The sequence below is a fragment of the Arachis hypogaea genome, chromosome 18 (genome assembly GCF_003086295.3).
Source record: "Arachis hypogaea cultivar Tifrunner chromosome 18, arahy.Tifrunner.gnm2.J5K5, whole genome shotgun sequence".
Lineage (NCBI taxonomy): Eukaryota > Viridiplantae > Streptophyta > Magnoliopsida > Fabales > Fabaceae > Arachis > Arachis hypogaea.
Window position 1 is genome coordinate 2,536,479 of NC_092053.1, and position 20,404 is coordinate 2,556,882.

Consider the following 20,404-nt stretch of genomic DNA (forward strand, 5'->3'; position numbering starts at 1 on the left):
ACTTAATTTTCTACAGAAGCCTTTGGGAAATAAGACCACATTCATAGCATAGACCGAAATGGCTTGAACCACTAATTTGATGAGGGTTTCTTTTCCCGCTTGGTTGAGTAAATTTTCTTTCCATACTTCCAGTTTGTTCATTACTCTCTCTTCTAACCAAGCCAAAGCTTTGCTCTTTGATCTCCCCCAATGAGCCGGTAACCCCAAATATTTGTCCGGATTGTCCCATGTGCTCATGCTCAAAATCTCCTCTATGTCCACTCTAGCTTGTAATGCCACTTGCTTGCCAAATGTGATCCCTGATTTCTGTAAGTTTATTTTTTGCCCTGATGCCTCGGTGTATTGGTTCAGGATGGAAATAATTTGGTATGCCTCCTCCACATTTGCTTCAGCCAAAATAATACAATCGTCTGCAAATAGAAGGTATGTGAGTGTAGGTGCCGTTGGTGCTATCTTAAATCCTTTAATTCTTCCCTGCTCTTGTGCTTCTTTCATCAAAATAGTTAGGACTTCCGCCGCTAGTATGAACAAGTAAGGTGATAAAGGGTCCCCTTGTCTAAGTCCTCTACTAGGAATGATTTTTTTTGAGAGAGCACCATTTACTTTAATCCGGTAGGATGTTGTAGTGATGCACTCCATAACAAGCTTGACCCATTTTGGATGAAACCCAAAGGCCTTCAGTACCGACTCAATAAAATCCCACTCCATTCGGTCATAAGCTTTATTCATGTCGAGCTTAATCGCCATATTCTCTGCCCCATTGCTTTTTCTTTTTTCCAAGCTATGGTATATTTCTTGTACAATTATGATGTTGTCTTGGATGAGCCTGTTGCTCACAAACACACTTTGGATAGGTGAGACAATGTCGTTAAGCATGTTTTTAAGTCTCTTTACCAAAATCTTGGAAATAACTTTATAGATGAAGTTGCAACAGCTAATAGTTCTCAGTTGATTGAGATTTTCTGGTCTGTTGACCTTGGGCACGAGCACCACCGTGGTTTCACTTATGTCTGGATGGATCTTTTCGTTTTCAAAAAAATCTCTAACCACTGCAACTAAATCTTCCTTAACCACCTCCCAGTGGCTTTGAAAAAACATTCCGTTCAACCCGTCTGGCCCCGGGGCTTTGAGGCCTCCCAAGCTGAAGACAGCCTCTCTTACTTTTTCTTCATCTACCTCTCTTGTGAGCTCATCATTCATCTCCTGTGTTACTCTTTTTGGCACTTTTTGGATGCATTGATCTACACCTTCTCTTACAGATTTAGTGAACAAGTTGGAGAAATATTCTTCTATCATTCTCATTATGGTTGAACTGTTGGTCACCTAGTTTCCACTGCTGTCCTTTATTCTCTCAAGTTTATTTATATCCCTTCTTTGCAGAGTTGTGGCAAGAAAAAAAGCTGTGTTGCTATCTCCCCATTTTAACCATTTGAGTCTTGATCTCTGACCCCAATACTTCTCTTCTTGTTTCCATAATTGTTCTATCCTCTTCTTGATGTTCTGCGACAGTTCCTGCCGCTGCTCGGTTAAGCTTGAGTTTTGGAGGTTTTGGAGTTCTTCCTGTAGTTTTGCTATTTCCCTGTCAGCTTTAGTAAAGTTTCTCCTGCTCCAACTTTTGAGCTCCTTTTTACAGCTTTCCATTCTCTCTATCAAGTTTTCCCATTTGTTTATTTCTCTTGCGCTTCTATTCCAGCCTCTTTTAACCACTTCTTTGCATTCTCGGTGATCTTCCCAATGAACTTCATACTTGAAATATCTTGGGCATTTCTTCTTCGGCTCTAGAGTAAGAACAAGTGCGCAGTGGTCTGAGCTTATAGCTGGTCTAGTTTCTAACCTGGCATGTTGATAGATAAGCCTCCATTTTCAGTTTGCTAAGCTGCGATCAATTCTTTCCTTGGTGATAAAGCCTTGTCTTGGGTTGCTAAACCAAGTGATTTGTCCACCTTTCAACTCCAAATCCATGAGATAATTGGCATCAATGAAGTTTCTGAAGTCGACCATTTGACTGCTTGGTTTGGGATGAAGACCTTCTTTTTCGTCTTGGCAAATGATATCATTGAAATCCCTGATAAACAGCTGTGGTATTAACTCACTATCTTGGTTTTCAGCCATTTCCTTCCAAAGCAGCCTTCTTTGAGCGAATTTCAGACTTCCATATATAAATTTACACTTCCATTTGTTACCTTTCCTGTCATCAATATTAGTAGCAATAAGATTTTGGGACCAAGAGTAGACGTCAAGATCGATACTATCATTCCAAAATAAACAGAGGCCCCCGGACAAACCCCGGGGTTCCACAGTAAAGCAATTAGTAAATTTGAGCTTTTTCTTAATGCTTCTAATACATTTCTCCCTAGCCTTAGTTTCCATTAAAAATACTATGGTCGGCCTTATCTGTTTGCACAGAATTCTTAGTTCCGAAACTGCCGCAGGCACCGCCAACCCCTAACAGTTCCAGCTTAAGATGGTCATGGCTGAGGGTGGGGCATGGTAAGGCCCGCCTCCTCAGCCATCATTTGATTGTTGTCCTCTCCTTCTGATTGCTGTATCTTTCTTATCTCTGCTCCCATGACTTCTTTCCCTTGTGTTCTCCCTTTCTTGCTACAGCTGCTCATCTCTTCTTCTTCCGTTGCACCTTCCTGATTGTCATATTCTATCAGCATTTGGTCTTCTCCTTCCCTCTTCCTTTTGAGCTTTAGTCTGGCCTTGATGCTTTATGCTAGTTCTAGTTCCCAAGGTTCTGTTGTGTTCTTCTTCTCCTTGTTTTCTTCTTCCTCCCCCTCTTCCTCCGGAAATTCCACAATGTATCTCTCGCCTATTGTGGAGTTATATATTTGGGTTTCTATTTTGCTGTTACCTTTTGGCTTCTTTTCCTGCTTTTCTCTGACTTTCCAGCAGCTCTTATGTTCTCCAATATCCTGCGTCTTCTTTCTGCTTTCTTCTTCATCCTCTTCTCTTCCTTTTCCCCATCTTGCTAATAAAAGCTGATGTATAGTAGGGGCCTTGGATTGACACTCATCGCTTCCTTCCTTTTCCATCATGCTCAGTCCGTTGTTACAGAGGTCCACCCTGTTGCTGTTTTGAACCTCCTTGGAGTTTTTTGGTTTGTGGTTTGTACTTTCTTTTTGGCTGTCCAAGTTTTTCTTCATGGGCAGGCCCACCTGGTTCTCATTCCTCATTTCTTGATATTCAGTCTCTTTTTGTTTTGGGCTTGTTTCATGTTGGCCCATACGCTTGGTCCTTCCTTTTTCCACTAGGTTTTGTAGAAGGTTCCCAAGTTCCTCTATGATGTCGTTTCCTTTGTCAGTATCTTTTCTTTCGTCAGAATCTTTTCCTCCTTCTCCATTCTGATTATCCTCGTTTCTCTCTCCTTTTTCTTTCCCCGTTTTTTCAGGGATTTCGCCGTCATTCTTCTCTTCCCCCATCACTCTCAGTCTTTCAGTTTCCTTTTCTCCCGCAAATCCCTCCTTCTCTGACCGTTGATGTTTATTTTTGGATTCACCTACTCTGCTATTTTCTGAATGCCTGCTTTCACTCTCTGTATTGTGATCGTGTTCTCCACGTGCTCTTTCTTCCACCTCTTGTCCTTCTGAGTTTTCTTCTTTGTTCTTCCTCGTGCCTCTGTTGAAATTTGCTCTAACAGGGTTTACTCCTAACCCGGGCTCATATCTGGGTCTCAGAGGATCCCAGTTTGCCATTGCCATCTCCTTTTTGCATTCCTTCTTTCCATGTCCTATGATACCGCATCTCAGGCAGTAGCAATCTTGAAGCCTTTCATATTTGAACTCTATCCATGTTTTTGGTCGTTCTTCTCTAGTCATCCAGAAGCCTGTAGGGAGGGGATTTGAAATATTTATAGCTACTCTTACTCTTAGGAAGGTTCTGACAAAGACATTCCCTCTTTTTGGATCCTCCACTTCCACCACTACTCCTAGCATATTGCCAATAGTTTCTGCGGTTTCCCTTTCCATGTATTCCAGAGGAACTCCATGTATTTGTACCCAAAACTCCATAAACTCGTGACTAACTTCATAAATGGCTGCATTTTGCCCCCATAGTTGCAGGTTAAGGAGGTGGCCTTTGACACACCAAGGTCCCCCTTTGAGAATTTGCACCCCTCTTCTCTGGTCCCTGAAGCTCACTAGAAGTTTGCTCTTTCCTACCTCAGAGATGAAGATGTCCTCTGGTTCCCCCAGATGCCCAGAAGTGCATTTTTGCTTGCCTTAAAGCTAATTTCTCTATCTGCTACTATTTTACCCACTAAATTGATGTAATTTTCTCTGTATTCCTTCTTTTCTTTCTTATTGATTGTGACGGTCATTCCTTCAATCTGTTGTAGTCGATATGTTGCTTTTGCTATGATTCCTTGTTGGCTTGTTGACCCTTCTTCGTGATATTACAGGTTGCTGTGGGATTCCATGTGAATGGTTAGCAGATGAAAATTCTGGTGGTTGAGTTATCTTGAAAAGGAGTGGCTAGTGTTTGTTTGTATAAGTGTAGATTGGGGGTTGATATTTGGGTTTTGGTTGAATGATAAATAGTGTTAATGACACAAATGAAAAATTGGGAATGAAAAGTAAAATTTTGATGAAGCTAAACCTCACAAGGATAGAACCAGAGTTCTACTTGACTCTCCTTGAGAGAGAAAGCTGCTCTCCTTTGAGAGATAACTATTGCATGGTTTGATATCTGAAGCTCACTTTTCAAGGCTTTCAAATCTTGAATCTTTGGATTTGTCTCATAATGCATTTGCTTTCAATGTTATTCCCTATACTCCAAGTGACTAGATATATGACTGTAGGTGAATAGTTGCATTTATTTTTGGGTTAACAGAGGGTTACAGGCCCAATAGTTGTATTTAATTTATAGTTCCAAAGTGAAGAGCCCAAAGATACTGGCGGCCCAATAGAAATGTCTACCGTAGAAAAATATCTGAGCTAGGCACACAACAGAAGCCCAATTCACTGGTGAGTTTATTGTGATGGTCCAAGAAGAGGACCAAATCAAATGGATTGGACAAAAAGTCAAAATAATTGACCAAAAAACAATAATAAGACTCAGATAAATAATTAAACAAGTAAATGACAAAAAAAATGAAAAGTAAATGGTTAGAAAAGTATAAATAAAAATATTATACAACAAAATCAGAATTAATTATTATATACTTTTATTTATAAATATATGTCTTGTTTAATATATATTTTATATTAATAATTGATTTTAATATATACTAAATCAACCAAAATATCACCATAGACTAACAATAATAATATAAAAATATCATAAAATTTAAGATTTAACAAATGAAAAAGTTGACTTTTATTTTTGGCATAGCAAGGAGAGTAGCCAATGGGGTGATGACATGTGAGGTGCGCTTGAACCTCCATGCGCCTTTCCATACCGAATCCCTCTCCTCCCTTCTGTTCTGTTCTGAATCTTCTCTCTCTCTCTCTCTCTCTCTCTCTGCAACTGCACGGAACACACGCGCGCCCTCACACACAGAGCATAATTCTCACAATCAAGGACGCTTCCTACGACAATCGAATTCGCGTCGTTCTCAATTTTCAGTAAGCTTAACTCCATTTCCATTTTTCCCTCTTTCAGCTCCTTCAACTCAATTGAACAATTCGATTATTCAATTTTAGGGTTTTCCTCTTTCTTCTGGTTCGTTAAATAACTGTCTTCCTAGTTCATTTGGCTTTGAATTACAAGCGATGTAGCATGCACCCTTACTTTCCATCTCATCATAGAGTTCTTTTGGGAATGAGCTAAATAGCTGAAACCTGGGTCCTTTCTTTTTTGTGTTGAATTGCAGTATGTACATCTATGAATTTGTGATCGATATACTTTTCTCATTTGAGTTTTACGCAATTAATGAGTCGTTTGACTTAAGCTGAGAGTTTTGGATTCCGTTTGAACTTGTGGTTACTGGTTAGTGATATTTTTTGCTGAACGAGTAATGATTATTTTTTAATTAGTATTTAATTATTATTAACGCAATGGCCTAACTTGTGTTTAGTGATATTGGGCTTTGCTTGATTGTGGCCTGAGCTGAGAATATGTTAGAACCCCTTTGCATGAACTACATTGTTTTGAGGACAATACTGTTTTCTGGTACAAAGCTTCATTAATGGCTGTTTTGCATGAACTACAACTTATTTGTTTGTGCTGCAGTGGAGCTCGGGATTGATGGCTCCATTAATGGTGAGACAATAGCACATGCTACCATAGGAGAAGTTAGCAGTAGCTTTGCTGATGAAGATAAAATTGCTAGCAGTTCCTTTGATCCAGCTTACAAACAAGATCAAGATGGTAATATAACACAAGATTCTTCTGGAGGGGACACAATCCCCTCAGGAATTCCTGCTGTATCGGTTGTGTCAGCTGATGAGCCATACGTGGGTCAGGAGTTTGATTCGGAAGCAACAGCGCATGCATTTTATAATGCATATGCCACGCGTGTTGGATTTGTCATACGTGTAAGTAAGCTCTCACGGTCAAGGCGTGATGGTTCTGCAATTGGACGTGCTCTTGTTTGCAACAAAGAGGGTTACAGAATGCCCGATAAGCGTGAAAAAATTGTAAGGCAAAGGGCAGAGACAAGGGTTGGTTGCAGGGCAATGATTTTGGTGAGGAAAGTTAGTTCCGGTAAATGGGTTGTCACAAAGTTTGTAAAGGAGCACACACACCCTTTGACACCTGGAAAAGGCAGAAGGGATTGCATTTATGAACAATATCCGGTGAGTTAATCTTCTTCCTTTACTGAAATATGTATATGATAATATGTGAGTTCTTGGTCTATGCCTGATAGAAAGATTGCATCTGGAACAGTGCTATCAACTATCTGCGCAGCCCTCGCGAGTTTGAATTCAGCAGTTAATACTAATGAAGTTCCCATCTTATGCCTTTACACGATTGACCCAAAATTACTTTTGAGTGAACATTCCCAAATACAAGCTTGATTCTTTCTAAAGTACTTCATGTTTTCAGAGTGAAAATATAGTTTTACAAAGATGCAAAAATTAAGAATATTTGTAGTACTATTAGTAATAAGCTAAACTTGTCTTTTATTAAAAAGAAAAAGGAAAAAGGAAAAAGGAAAAAGGAAAAAGGAAAAAGGCTCTTATAGATGCATTTGTTTTTCTCCGTTAAACCATGTCCTATGAAGAAACTTAAGTGATCTTTTGAATAATCTCTGATACTCGTATTTGGTTTTTCTCCACTTACTTACCTCTGTTTTTTTCTTTTGCAATTTTCAGAATGAACATGATAAAATTCGAGAACTATCTCAGCAATTGGCTATAGAGAAAAAACGGTGTGCAGCTTATAAAAGGCAACTTGAATTGTTATTTGAACACATTGAGGAGCATAATAATAGTCTTTCAAAGAAAATACAGCACATAGTAGGCAATGTGAAGGAGATTGAAGCTGAAGAACAACAGCGTCATAGATAGGTTCAACTATTAATTTCTAGTATTTGAGGTATTTCACCGGATGAAACACAATCAATGACCAGTGTTGAAGGTGCTACTAGGAAAAATCATGCAAGAAGTATATTTGCTGACCAAGGCATATGCTCCATTTAGCATTAGGTTCATTTGGTAGATTAGTTTTTCAAGTTCAATGGAATTCATTGGACAACTTTATATGGTGTGATACTTAAGTTGGTAGAAGAAACCAGTTCAGTCAATGTACAGGTCCTTTTGAGTCCATTCTTGTGTAGTTGTTCTAACAATATTATGACCCATAACAGGCATTCAAATGCCTTGATAGAATTTACTCCATTGTTGATTTTGTAAATTTTGATTCAAGCCTACCTTCTTTGTATAGCATTTAAATAATACGTTTATTCTGTACAGAATGCCCTGACCAAATATCCATGGTTTCTTTTGTAGCCAAGGCTTCATCAATTGGGTTTCGTTACCTACTTCGGGTCTTATTATTTCTGTCTTCTCAGCATTTTCTCATATTTGATTTGTGCGGTTCGTAAGTATTAATTTTATTTATATATCAAAGAATCCAAGAGTTAAGCAAAGTGCCCCTATAGCTCAGTGGTAGAGCGTCAGTCTTGTAAACTGAAGGTCCGTAGTTCGATCCTGCGTGGGGGCAACTTTTTTTTTTATATTTTTCATTATTCAAGCATGCAGAGATTGTCAACCTGCATTTAAGGCAAACTCAGAAGAAATGAAATGACGCCAAAAATGTTAAATTGTCATTCATTAAACACGGATGACAAGCTTTACAATAAATAAATTATGATGATAGTTGCATTAACACGATAGTACTAGTCTACTACTACATCCCAACTATAGTTGCATGAAAAGAAAATGATATCCCTGCTAAAATTCTGAACCACAACTATCCATAAATAGAAAAAAAATGTCAATACTCAAGTTAAGAGTTGCATTCATATCATGAAAACTCAACTAAAAACACAAAAGTTCCCATGTTATCAACGTTAGAAGTTATGCTGCAAGAACAACCTTTCTTGGGGAGAAGCAGGACCAATCTCTTCCTCAAGACTCTTCAAAACATCACCACCACTTCCAACATTGTTATTACCAATGTTTATGATCTTCCCTTCACAAACATTACCATTATTATTCTTCACATCAACCTCAGCCTCTGAGCTTGATGACTTTATCCTCTGAGAAGAAGTCACACTTGGGAATGTTATCCATGAAGGTGCTCTAAACTCATACCTCTGATCCTCGTTCTCTCCAACATCGATTTCTGACCTGTTTGAAGACCTCTGAGATGATTTCATGTGCAATCTGCTACTTCCCAAAACTACCTCAGTTGGCAAAATTGGTTGTTCAGTACAAGGGCTACCCATTAACCTTGCAAGAGAATGCTCCAAAGTTGTTGTTATTTTGTCCATTGAAGGCCTATCCCTCCCTCTCATTCTCACACTCTTGCAAGCCACAATTGCAACCTTTTTCAAGGCTGCAAGATCAGGAGGAGGTTTCAGAACCGGGTCAAGGATTGCAGCAATATCCCCTGATTTGATTAGAGGCTTTGCCCATTGAACTATGTTCCCTTCATCATATTGCATGTCAATGGCTTTTCTACCACTTAGGAGTTCCAAAAGTAGGACACCGAAGCTGTAGACATCGGATTTTGTTGTGAGATAATGAAGCCTATAGTACTCGGGATCAAGATAGCCGAGTGTTCCGGCAGGTAGCTCAGCAAGTGGGGTGCTGCTATCTGCAGGGCCAAGTAATGATAAACCGAAATCAGCCACTCTTGCATTGTGTTCTTCATCAATGAGAATGTTTGAAGACTTGATGTCCCTATGAATCACAGGAGGGCAAGCATAGCCATGGAGATACTCTATTCCTCGCGCTGCTTGGACCGCGATTGTTACCCTTCTGATCCAATCAAGCTGTTCTTTTAACTCCTTGTTTTGGCCATGGAGGTGTTGGTGCAAAGAACCATGAGCCATGAACTCATAAACAAGAATTATCTCTCCTCCTTCTTCACAATATCCTAGGAGACTGAGCAAATGTGCATGGTTCAACCTTGAGAGCAAGTCAAGTTCTGTTTGTAGCTCATTGGAACTCTTCTGTGCTCTTATGGCTCTTTTGACAGCAACAACAGTTCCATCTTTCAGAACACCCTTGAACACACATGAAAAGCTTCCCTTCCCCACTATATATTCTTCTTTGAATCCACTAGTTGCCCTTTCAAGTTCTTCATAGTTAAACTTCTTAGCCTTCCGAATCTCCGGACGAGTCTTACTATTCTCCTTTTGAAGTGAAGAAGAACTCACATTATGTTTCTTCACCTTTGATGACCTTGTTGCTGAACACTGACAATCTCTAAGCTTGTACCTAACATACAAAACTGCAGTTGTAGATAGAATACTAACCATGAAAATTGCGAAAGCTATCTCCGCAACAACAACCGGCACCTGGAGAGACCAGAATCTTTCATCTTTGCTACTCCCGGTGGGAGGAGAACCGAGAGAAGAAGGGGAGCAATTGGAGAAGCACTGAGGTGAGACACAAGCAGAGCAGTTATATTCACATATCCTATCAGATGTCAAATTGCAAGGACTTGTCTGATACATTTCATAAGGACAAGCACCACTGCAAGGAACACAAAAGTGAGCATTTGATGAATTGCAAACACCCTTATCCTTATGCTGCTCCATTTCATAGGAACCTGGAGGACATGAATTGGAATTGCACTTCCCTGGCAACACAGCTGGCTTTGGAAGAGAGTTAGAGTATCCAACACCCCAACAAAGAATCTGATTAGATTTCTCAGCAAGATTTGCACAATTGAAATAGTCACCAGCAGCAATATCAGTTATTTTAGTCCCACTTGGTGGTGTTCCTTGGCCATAGGTATAGCCCCAGCAAATGACTCCAAGACCATTGGTCTTAATGCCGCAGGCATGGAACTTTCCTCCTACTATAGAGATCATGGACTCATTTGGAGGCAATAAAACATTACCTAGGCCTTGTCCTGCATCTGCATGTATCGATGTGATTTTCGCCATTTTCACCGGCATTTCGTCCAAGCTCCTTCCCCAACAAACAGTCCTAGAATTCACCCCTTCTAGGATTCCACACACATGATTCCCACCAGCAGCAATCTTCCGGAATCTCTTGCCACGAGGAACCGCAAGAATTGCTAGACTATTAGCATAATGATTAGCCCAACAGAATGCAGTCCTGTTTTGAGAAAACAAGCCACAGTTGAAACCAGAGCCAGCTGAGATTGATTGAATTATTCCATCAAACACATAGGTACGGGTCATGTTGAAGCCCCAACAATCAACAATTGAATTTTTCCTTTCTGTTTTTCCCCAAATCAACGGTTTCCTCAATCCACAAAGATGGTTATCCCCAGCACTGATTTCTAGGTACTGAGCTCCTTTAACCAAAGGTTGTGACACATCAATTTTTTTTGTAATAAAACGATTTCTACCCCAACAATAAGGTTGCTTAGAACTCATTAGAATCCCACACACAAAGCCATCGCCACCAGTTAGACCAAGGAACTGGAATTGAGCTGGTGTTTCATGAATTATGGCTGAGTTTGTTCCATTACAGGTCACAGTATGAGACCCATCTGGTTTCAGTCCACAAACAACATGTTTGTCACCAAAGGAGGCTGCCACAGAAGACATGGAGCCAAAGCTTGAAACTTGCAACCATAGGCATGCCAAAACCACAAGCTCAAGAAGAAATCCAATGAAGAATTGTGATGAAGAGAACCCCATGAAACCCAGACACTAGTTATCTTATACAGAAAATAAAGGTGGAATCTTTTTGCACTAATATAAATAGCTATTGACTGCACAGCAAGAAACCCAGCTGAAATAGCCCTTAGGAAGAACACCATTACCCCATGAATATTTTTCCACAATTCTAATGGATAACTAGCATTGCAATATGGTTTTTAAAATCATAATATTTCTGGTGGCCAAAGAAGACATGCAGGAGCTTTGCTAGATGGATCTCTTGTCCATAGTTTTTTTTTTTTCAATGATTGGAAACGAAAATTCAATGCTTGTTTGATGGTTTGATTAGAGAGTTAGACCTAACAAGAACAAAAGCCATGGTGCATTTACCTTGTTGTAGAAGGTGACAGAAACTCTTACTCAAAACAGCATTACTATTTTGATGTATGGATTTGATGATGATATAGAGCTTTGAAGTGTGAACTGTTTGAAAATTTTCAAAAAGAAAGAATGAAGAGAGAGAAATATATGAATTGTTGAAGGTGTCAGCAAGGTAGTGGTGTTGTTACAGTGCAAGCTAGAACAGAAAGAGAGAGAGAGAGGAAATAAAAAAGGAGAAGGAGGAGTTAAAGGTAAGCATTAAATGAGACAGAACTGCTAGTTCTGAAAATAGGGGAAGTTTAGGTGAAAGCATTAAATGAGAAACTTATTGCATTTTCATCCATTTAGTTTTGCCTTTGATTATTACTGCTGACTTCAGTTTTATACTTTCATGCACAACATAAGAGTATGCAAATACCCAAACCCACATTAAATATAGTTAAAGAGCATCAAATGCAAAGTCCTCATCCAATTGATTTGTTTGTATTTGCACCTGGGTTGGTGTGTACAGTGTAGTCAACTAAGATTTGTAATGCAGTAACAACATGCACCATTAGTATGAAGAGAACATGCTACTCTATTAGTAACTGTTTTTCAACACAAACTTTCTATATAAATACAATGCAGTCAATAAATAAATAAACAAATTAGGAATGTGTTGAGGGTTGGTTAATAACTTACTACTAGGATTATAGGAAATAGAAAAGTGGCTTCTAGGTTCTTCTCTTCAATGGTCAATGCTCAGTCCTAAGCCTAGTCCCTAGTGACTGGTGAGTAGTGAGATATGGTACTTAAACCTTGTGACTTTCACGTGCTAATCCCCAATATCACGTGCACCTTTGTCACTTATTAATTATAACCACAAAGAAAGTAACAAATATCATTATATGACTAATTGTTTTGGGCCTCTATAAGCATGAATTAAAATAGTCCCCCCTATACCCTACCCTTTCTGCCTAGAGCCCACAAACCTATTACTTTCAAGGTCAAGAACAATGCAACTTGAATAATTGATTATGATGCCACAGAGGCACAGGCACACACAAATATGATGATTGATAACTCTAGCTTGTTAAAGAAGAATGATCAACTTCTAAATGTATAAGGATAGAAAGTTTCATGATCAATGTAATCATTTATGTGAATTTTTATGTAAAATGTTAATGCAAGAGAAAGAATTAAATTGAACCAACATAAGTTACTTTATCAGCCAAACAAAATCCAAATGAAAGCAAAGCTAGGATAGGTGTTGCCACAAGAGTTAACATAAATTCAATGATAAATAATCAAATCATCATAGAAAATGTCTTAAATCTTACTTCAAATTATATCACTTCTAAATAGACTGAATTTATATGATCAGATGTAGGTGTAATTATGGTTCATATGTACCCAGTCACCTAGAAGCTAGAAAATCTTATTCTTCCACTTCTCATTAATTAATCTCTTTATATCATTGATACACTGAATGCTGCAATGAAATTCAATAAACAAAATGATTTTGACTTCTTAAGTGGTTCATCCAATTGGAAGCATCTAAAAGAAGCATAGTTGTATCAAGGAATCCATGAAAGTGATGCAATCTATTATAACAACTTGCAACTTCTGAAATTTGCAGCTTCATTGAACCAATACAGCAAGAAGACTTAGCTGATGTTGAGCTGCCAATAAAACAACATAGTGACTTGATAAATGGAGTATCAATTGCATCTGAATTATAGATGCTGCATAGAGTTGATGAATCACATATCAAAGGACTGTAAACTTCAACTTTAAAGAAGATTTGGCCAGTCCATTATGATAATCAATTAGTCCAGAACTTGGATTCTATAAAAAGGCATTTGTTTCTTGTGTAAAACACTCTCTCAAACTATACCAAAAAATAAAAAAGAACACTCTCTCAAAACAAGATTATCTTCTATAAACATTTTAACTTAAATGATTTATCATCTAATTAAATCTATATGATATTATAATAGAATTTATCGCATAAGACCAGCTTAAAAGTGAGAATCAGTGGCGCAATCAAGATATTGGCTAAGTTTGCTTATTGCAAAGCAAATATCGGATCTGGTATTGGTGAGATAAATTAAATGACATATTAGTCTTCGATATGGTGTGAGATCACTTAAGGAAGTTCCTGAAATAGTCAATTGGAGTAGAAGACAGTTTGGAATCAACGAGACCAAATTCTTTAAGCAAGTCCAAAATGTATTTGCATTGGTAAGGGAAATTTCAGCATTGCTTCTTGCAACAGCACTAACAAATTAAAAATGAAAACATCAACCAATGATGGAATATTTAGTGTCCAAACCATTTGTCATCAACCTGGTGTGCATAAATGTTTGGTAGCAGAGGTAATGTAAGTGGAAGGTAAGCAATTTACTGTCCATATTATCCCAGTCAATTAATATGTGCATACATCTACTCCTAAATTGCTTCATGACATTCTAAGAAAAATAAAACAACAAAGAAAAATGAAGGCAAATATACAAGGTAATCAATAATGTTTATGCATGACATATTCCAATCACGGAAATTGAAGTTCTTTCAATCTGCCAAACACTTTCTAGTTTCTACATTTCCATGTGCCTTCCATTTCAATACAACAGAATTATGTCAAAACCCAAAAGATAGAATAAAGCATTTTGTTTCAAAGCGTGTGGGCCTTAAGGAAAAATCCATAAACAATCTTTGGACCTTGTGAGCCCAACTTTTCTTTATTTTATTTTTGAATTTATTTATCAATTAGATTGTAATTAAAAAACGAAGCACAGACTACCAAATTGTCGCTTTGGCCGAGTGGTTAAGGCGTGTGCCTGCTAAGTACATGGGGTTTCCCCGCGAGAGTTCGAATCTCTCAGGCGACGATTATTTCTTTGTCTTTTTCAAGATAAAATTATTACAAGGACCAAAGACTTCTTCAGATAGAAAAGTCAACAATCATAAACAACGGAGCATGCATGTGACTTTGTCCCACTTTTTCATTTTCACTGTAACTCAAAGCTGCCACAATAACTCTTAACAAATGATCACTTTTCATAGTTATATACTTATAAATTTGATAGTTGGTACATTATACATATATTTTCAATTTCATTATGCATGCAACTAAAATACATTATGCATTTTCTTTATAATAATGTCTTTCTATATACACTGATAATGATAATAATTCTGTTAAACACACTAAAAGATTCTGCATGCACGTGTATTAAGTATTAACTATTAACCATCATGGGATACACATATACAGTTACACATACAGAACTGGCAACTCACTATGACATAAATATAATGTTATGTTCCCTAGACGCGTCTCTTATTGTAATTTACAGAAAGACAAAAAAAAAATTTAATTTATTTTATTTAATATTTATTAAATAATAAATATTAAATAAGATAAATTTAAGTTTTTTTTTGTTATTATATATTTTTGATAATTTAATTACCTTATTACAATTTACAATTAAATGTTTATTATTGTTTTTTAGGCTGCGTTTAATTCTGAAAACAGAATAAGATAAGACATAAAAATTAATATTTTTGTATTTTATTTAGTGATTAGCTAGAACAAATTATAAAAGTCTATTTTATTCTTATTAAAAAGAAAAATATAATAATAAAAAAATATAATTATAAAAAATTACAAAAATAATAAAAGAAAAAATAAAAAATAAGTTGTGTCTCTTGTTAATATTTTCGACTCTCTATATATTTCTTGTCAGAATAAATACAAAATATACTAATTCAACATCTCTTGACACAATATCTCTATTTATATCTTATTTATCAAATATAATTTTGTATCTATATCTGTGCCGTTTCATACTTATAAACAATCGTACCTTTACATCTAAAACAACCATTCTCTTGTCAAATTAATATCATGAATAATTTACCTCTACCAACAACTCCTTAATTAATAATTACTCTGCAATATAGTCTATGCAATGTTCTTTTTTGAATGAGACAAAATGACAATTTTTAATTAAGTATATATTTATAGTTAATCGAGAAGGCTTCAAACATTCAGTGAACTAAAGACAATTTCTTAAGTTGAATGTTTAAAAGAAAATACCAGTTCAAAGAACTCGTGGTAACTTACTAACTTATTGTAATAATTGGACCGAAAAAATGTCAATGAACAAAGAAATAAAAGTAGATGACGTATGGAAGTTTTTTCATAGTGAAATTTGACTCCTTAAACTTGACTCAGTTATTGGAAATTAGCTAGATTATGATGTTCACGAATCATATATACTCTCTCCTATTCATTTTTTAATATAATTTCAACTTACACCAGCTGAAAGTGCTATAGTATTTTTAATAAGTTCCTAAGGATACTTTAGGCTAATGTCTTTTTTTTTTTTCTTATACATACACAAGTTTATTATCATATCTTCTTTTTAATAATATGTATAGAAGTAACTAATTTGATAATTGATTTTTAGTGTGTATATAATATTTTTGTTATTTATATTGTATAAGCCTAAATTTAACACATTATATCTAAATATATTTAAAAAAATGTTACACTAAATCAATTAATAATAGTTAACAAAGTTTTTCCGATGAGATATTAGAAGAGACAACATATATAAGAGTGGGAAGAAGTTATTGTGATTGAAGAGACAAACAACATAAGAGTGATGCCACGTGGAAGAAGGCAAGCAAAGCAATTAAGAAAACGGCCGTTGATGAAATCCAACCGTTTATCAGAATGACAGTGAAAGGAAGAGTGAGTAGCATGAACACATCAAACAATTAAAACATTATTAATCTATACTATAATGTCGTTGCCGGCTTTTACTTTTTGGCGGGCTCCATTCTCCAACGTCTCTCTCTTATTTCAGATCCGTCATCAACGCCCTCACTCCCTTTCTTTTATTTAATGTGTTTAATTTACCGTGAAAATTCAGTTGCAGTTAATTTTAGGTAAAATTAATAGATAAAAAATATTAAATAAATTAATAGATTTAATTAAATTGTTATTAATTTTTAGTTATCAATTTTATATAAAATTAATTACATCTAAATTTTTATCTTATTTAACATGTGCTTTTAAAGCACATAATAAAGTTATTAATTAAAAAAGTCTTTATAAAAAATGATATAAATTTTATAAGAAATATATAAAAAATGATATTAATAATTAATCATAAGAAATATATAAGTAAACCCTTCGTGAAACTAAAATCAACCACACTACGCCAGACACTATGGACTTAATTAATTGTATAAACTAATAGTGTCTACCATAACCATATTACATTATTATTCGAGTGTTGGATTAGATCATTGGTTAGTTAAACAATATATATAATAAGGATAAGGATTGGTCCAATTGAGACGAAAATGTTAATTAAAAGCATAACGCAAGATAGATCAATCAATTATTTAACATGAACGCGTCTTTGAACAACCAAGTCCTAACATATATATAGCAATAATAATGATAATTGATTATTAATTAATAATTAACCATCCAAATACGCGTTTAAAGTTAAAGCAGTACGATGCCTTCAAAGTTCAAACTCACACAGCTTAAAAGCTTCACCAACCGCACTGCAATGAAACCAAACCAAACCAACAAAAAGAAAAAGAAAACATAGTAAAAACCATACAAGAGAGTATCTAGCTACTTATTACTTGACTTGAAACCTTTTTCTTAACCTTTCAAACTTTTTTTCCTTATTTAGTTTCCTTCACAGCATAGCAAAACAGAACGAAAAACAAAGCAATAAGAACCAGAGATATATAATGCCAGCTATTTTGCTTCTATACAACATTCTAAATTCATTCCTTATTTCTCTCATTCCAAAGAAGCTAAGACCCTTCTTTCCCTTCTCTTGGTTCCCCCACCAAACAAACAACACTTCTTCTTCTTCTTCTTCCTCCTCTTCATCACCAAGAAGGGCCAGCAGGGCCATTATCATCACCAAGACAAGAATAATGGACCCAAATGAGCTCAGGCGAGTCTTCCAGATGTTCGACCGGAATGGAGACGGGAGAATCTCCAGGAGCGAGTTGACAGTCTCCCTGGAGAATCTCGGGATCTTCATTCCGGACAAGGAACTAGCTCAGATGATCGACAAGATTGATGCCAATGGGGATGGATTTGTGGATGTTGAAGAGTTTGGGGAGCTGTACGAGTCTATAATGGTGGAACGTGGTGATGAGGAGGAAGACATGAAGGAAGCTTTCAACGTGTTTGACCAGAATGGAGATGGGTTCATCAGCGTGGAGGAGTTGAGGGCGGTCTTGTCTTCCTTGGGGCTCAAGCAAGGTAGAACCGATGAAGATTGCAAGAAGATGATAATGAAGGTGGACGCTGATGGTGATGGCATGGTTAACTATGGAGAATTCAAGCAAATGATGAAGGGTGGTGGATTCAGTGCTCTCAGTTAATCATCTTTCATCAACATTATTGCACGTATACAGATATGTGAGAGTCATAAAAAAGGAAGAAACAAAAAAGGGGTGGCGGTTTTTGATCGGTTTAAGGTTAATGTATGCTATGATTCCCACGTTGTAAATAAGTTAAGTGTTCGTGGATTATCATAGGAGGATGCAGATCATCACCACCACCACCAACATGAACTTGTTGAAGCTTCTTGTTGTTGTTGTTATGTTGTTGTTGTTGTTGGTGCTTCTTCTTTTTTGTTCTTTTTTTGCCAATCCCAGAATGTTGGGTGGTTAGCACTTAGAACTTGACATGGCCACATTGATGGACATACTAATGATTTCTTACTTTCTTTTTTTCTAAGGAGGGAAAGGGAACGGTGGGCTACTGCTATTGTGACAGTGTGTTTTCTTTCTTTCATTTTTAGGGGCAGAAGGCCTGATTCTGTTTTAACTTGTAATACTCTTGTTTGGTGATTTCAGTTGAATTTGCTCATATTCCTACCCTGTTCCATTTATTTTTTGCTTTTCTTAATTATTTATATAAGTGCCCCGCATATGTGAAAGAAAAAGAGATTGATGCGGGTTAATTGGTTACATTACCTAATTCAACAACCAAAATAACAATGGAATATTAGCAACAATTTGAAATGTGGACCATGTTTTGTTATGAATATTGAAATTCCTGGGTCTGCCAGAGACTAGAGTCCCATGTGACTGTTCTGAGTTTTATGGGCTACTGTTCTCAGTTCTAAAGCTTTTCAGCATGAATAATAACAAGATAATTAAACCATAGTCGAGTAGTTAGCTTACTTGTTATTGTCTTAGTTTTCGAATCCTGCCATATGAATGCAGCAACCTATTGGCCAGTGACCAACCTTTCAATAGAGTTCAGATCTACGGCAGACTTGTTAGGTTGGAGAATACAGTAAAAACAGAAAAGAAAAAAAAAAACGGAAGAATAAAAATAACAAGATAATTGAAACAAGTGGCTACTGTTCTAATATGCTGCTTGAAGTTCAAATTGAATGTTACACAACCCCAAGCTAAATACTGTCTAGAATCTAAATGTTAACAGCATTATGTTAGAAACCTTCAAATGGCAAATAGGCTTACAAGCTCAACCTGCGTGTATGAGTATTGTCGAACATGCTATAAATGACACAAATTATCAGATATCTGAATCTGCTTTTTCCTCCTCAATCTCTCTTATACTTCGGACTATATCTGCAACTTTTTCAGACATGTGTTCTGTGTGCTTTTCCAAATAGTTCAGGATATTATTTAACTGTTCTTCATATGCAGCGCAACGTCGTTTGTATTTTTGCCTTTCGTTGTACAACTCAAGCGATAGTTCACGGATCCTCTTATCTTTCTCATCCTGTGACAGATACATTGAATCCATCAATAAAAGTTTGAGGTAGTAAAACAAAGCAGGCATGAGACTGTGACTTGTTTCCTACAAGGCAGGAACACAGATATCTACCGAGAGACATGCATACCTCACTCACCAAGTGCTTCCCAGATCCTCGCCATGGAACTTTACTAGGACTCATTAGCTTATGAGTATGCTCCTTAACAAATTTTGTGACAACCCACTTCCCTCCATCCCGCAAAGCCAACCTTATCATGGCCTGACAGCCTTCTCGGGTGGCTGGTGGAGGAGGAAGCACTCTGTCTTTTCTGTGCACATACTTTTTTGCACGAAAGCCTTCTTTTGAGCAGACAAAATCTTGACCAATAACCTGGTTATTTACTCGTGAACGACGGTTATGGTGTATTCGTACTGTAAATCCTATCCGCCTACCGTAGGCAATGTATAGTTCTCTGGCCTCTTCTCTTGAATTGAACTCCATGCCTATGAATGGTTCTAAAGCTTCTCCATCTGCTGAAATATCTGCTACAGATTGTTCAATAAACTTCTCCTCTTCACCTGCACAAAGTTCCATGTCTTTTGGAAATCCATCTTCCACTTTACCAAGTCTTCTGCTAATTTCTACTTGTATATCAAGGTCACTATCATCTGAATCAAATCCCTGGCCAGATTGGTGATCCATCACCCTCCAGTGGTAGAAATGATGAGTTATCCTTCACAGTCAGAACACATGAGGAAAATCTGATACATTGATAAAAGCAGTAATTATAACAACTCAAACATGTGGCAATAAATTTTCTCATTCTTCTCTTCATTATTTTATATTCTTGTTCTTCTTGTTTGAACAATACAACAAGTATTGATAACTAAAGTTCATCCAACAAAAAAAAGTAAAATAATTCTTCATTTCAGTGAGTAATACATAGGCTGACAGGGATATCAACCATCATAGAGTCCAACATATGGCTGAAAAGGAAACAATGCATAAAAATGAGATAAAGTATCATTGTAGTACCAACTAAGATCAAATATGCTGAACAAGTAATATT

General features: G+C 36.6%; 5 protein-coding genes and 2 non-coding genes across 8 annotated transcripts; 4 read left to right on the forward strand and 3 right to left on the reverse strand.

Annotated features, from left to right (window-relative positions):
* Positions 1-1,323: 1,323 nt before the first annotated feature.
* Positions 1,324-2,370, reverse strand: LOC140181707 (uncharacterized). Its single transcript, XM_072226004.1, has 2 exons — positions 1,928-2,370; positions 1,324-1,834 (listed from the first exon to the last, which is right to left on the reverse strand). The coding sequence occupies exons 1-2, from the start codon at positions 2,368-2,370 to the stop codon at positions 1,324-1,326; spliced, it is 954 nt and encodes a 317-aa protein (XP_072082105.1).
* Positions 2,371-5,318: 2,948 nt separating this feature from the next.
* LOC112772348 (protein FAR1-RELATED SEQUENCE 6) lies at positions 5,319-7,800 on the forward strand. The gene is made up of 3 exons (XM_025817282.3): positions 5,319-5,567; positions 6,175-6,740; positions 7,260-7,800. Coding segments are annotated over exons 1-3 (762 nt in total). The 5' UTR covers positions 5,319-5,566; the 3' UTR covers positions 7,455-7,800.
* A 237-nt stretch (positions 7,801-8,037) lies between these two features.
* TRNAT-UGU (transfer RNA threonine (anticodon UGU)) lies at positions 8,038-8,109 on the forward strand. The gene has a single exon. It is a non-coding gene; the product is annotated as a tRNA-Thr (tRNA).
* Positions 8,110-8,202: 93 nt separating this feature from the next.
* Positions 8,203-11,911, reverse strand: LOC112772696 (serine/threonine-protein kinase-like protein ACR4). Its single transcript, XM_025817673.3, has one exon. The coding sequence runs from the start codon at positions 11,231-11,233 to the stop codon at positions 8,459-8,461; it is 2,775 nt and encodes a 924-aa protein (XP_025673458.1). The 5' UTR covers positions 11,234-11,911; the 3' UTR covers positions 8,203-8,458.
* Positions 11,912-14,363: 2,452 nt separating this feature from the next.
* TRNAS-GCU (transfer RNA serine (anticodon GCU)) lies at positions 14,364-14,445 on the forward strand. Its single transcript has one exon. It is a non-coding gene; the product is annotated as a tRNA-Ser (tRNA).
* A 2,647-nt stretch (positions 14,446-17,092) lies between these two features.
* LOC112771817 (calmodulin-like protein 3) lies at positions 17,093-18,478 on the forward strand. The gene has a single exon (XM_025816634.3). It carries the CDS (start codon positions 17,339-17,341, stop codon positions 17,984-17,986), a length of 648 nt encoding a protein of 215 aa, XP_025672419.1. The 5' UTR covers positions 17,093-17,338; the 3' UTR covers positions 17,987-18,478.
* A 481-nt stretch (positions 18,479-18,959) lies between these two features.
* Positions 18,960-20,070, reverse strand: LOC112771415 (protein FAR1-RELATED SEQUENCE 3). 2 transcript variants are annotated; one of them, XM_025816159.3, is made up of 2 exons: positions 19,492-20,070; positions 18,960-19,361 (listed from the first exon to the last, which is right to left on the reverse strand). In XM_025816159.3, the coding sequence occupies exons 1-2, from the start codon at positions 20,035-20,037 to the stop codon at positions 19,152-19,154; spliced, it is 756 nt and encodes a 251-aa protein (XP_025671944.1). In that variant the 5' UTR covers positions 20,038-20,070; the 3' UTR covers positions 18,960-19,151. The 2 variants fall into 2 exon arrangements, with proteins under 2 accessions (XP_025671944.1, XP_025671943.1); XM_025816158.3 differs by having other exon boundaries at positions 19,483-20,070.
* Positions 20,071-20,404: the final 334 nt, after the last annotated feature.

What these genes read in the sequence shown, in the direction of transcription:
- LOC140181707 (XM_072226004.1), bottom strand. Translation starts at nt 2,370, where the DNA reads ATGGAAACTAAGGCTAGGGAGAAATGTATTAGAAGCATTAAGAAAAAG. An exon ending in AAAGGTGGACAAATCACTTG is followed by an intron (nt 1,835 to 1,927) that starts GTTTAGCAACCC and finishes TCAACATGCCAG; the next exon opens with GTTAGAAACTAGACCAGCTA.
- LOC112772348 (XM_025817282.3), top strand. An exon ending in GCATTTATGAACAATATCCG is followed by an intron (nt 6,741 to 7,259) that starts GTGAGTTAATCT and finishes TGCAATTTTCAG; the next exon opens with AATGAACATGATAAAATTCG.
- LOC112772696 (XM_025817673.3), bottom strand. Translation starts at nt 11,233, where the DNA reads ATGGGGTTCTCTTCATCACAATTCTTCATTGGATTTCTTCTTGAGCTT.
- LOC112771817 (XM_025816634.3), top strand. Translation starts at nt 17,339, where the DNA reads ATGCCAGCTATTTTGCTTCTATACAACATTCTAAATTCATTCCTTATT.
- LOC112771415 (XM_025816158.3), bottom strand. Translation starts at nt 20,037, where the DNA reads ATGGATCACCAATCTGGCCAGGGATTTGATTCAGATGATAGTGACCTT. An exon ending in GGAAGCACTTGGTGAGTGAG is followed by an intron (nt 19,362 to 19,482) that starts GTATGCATGTCT and finishes TATCTGTCACAG; the next exon opens with GATGAGAAAGATAAGAGGAT.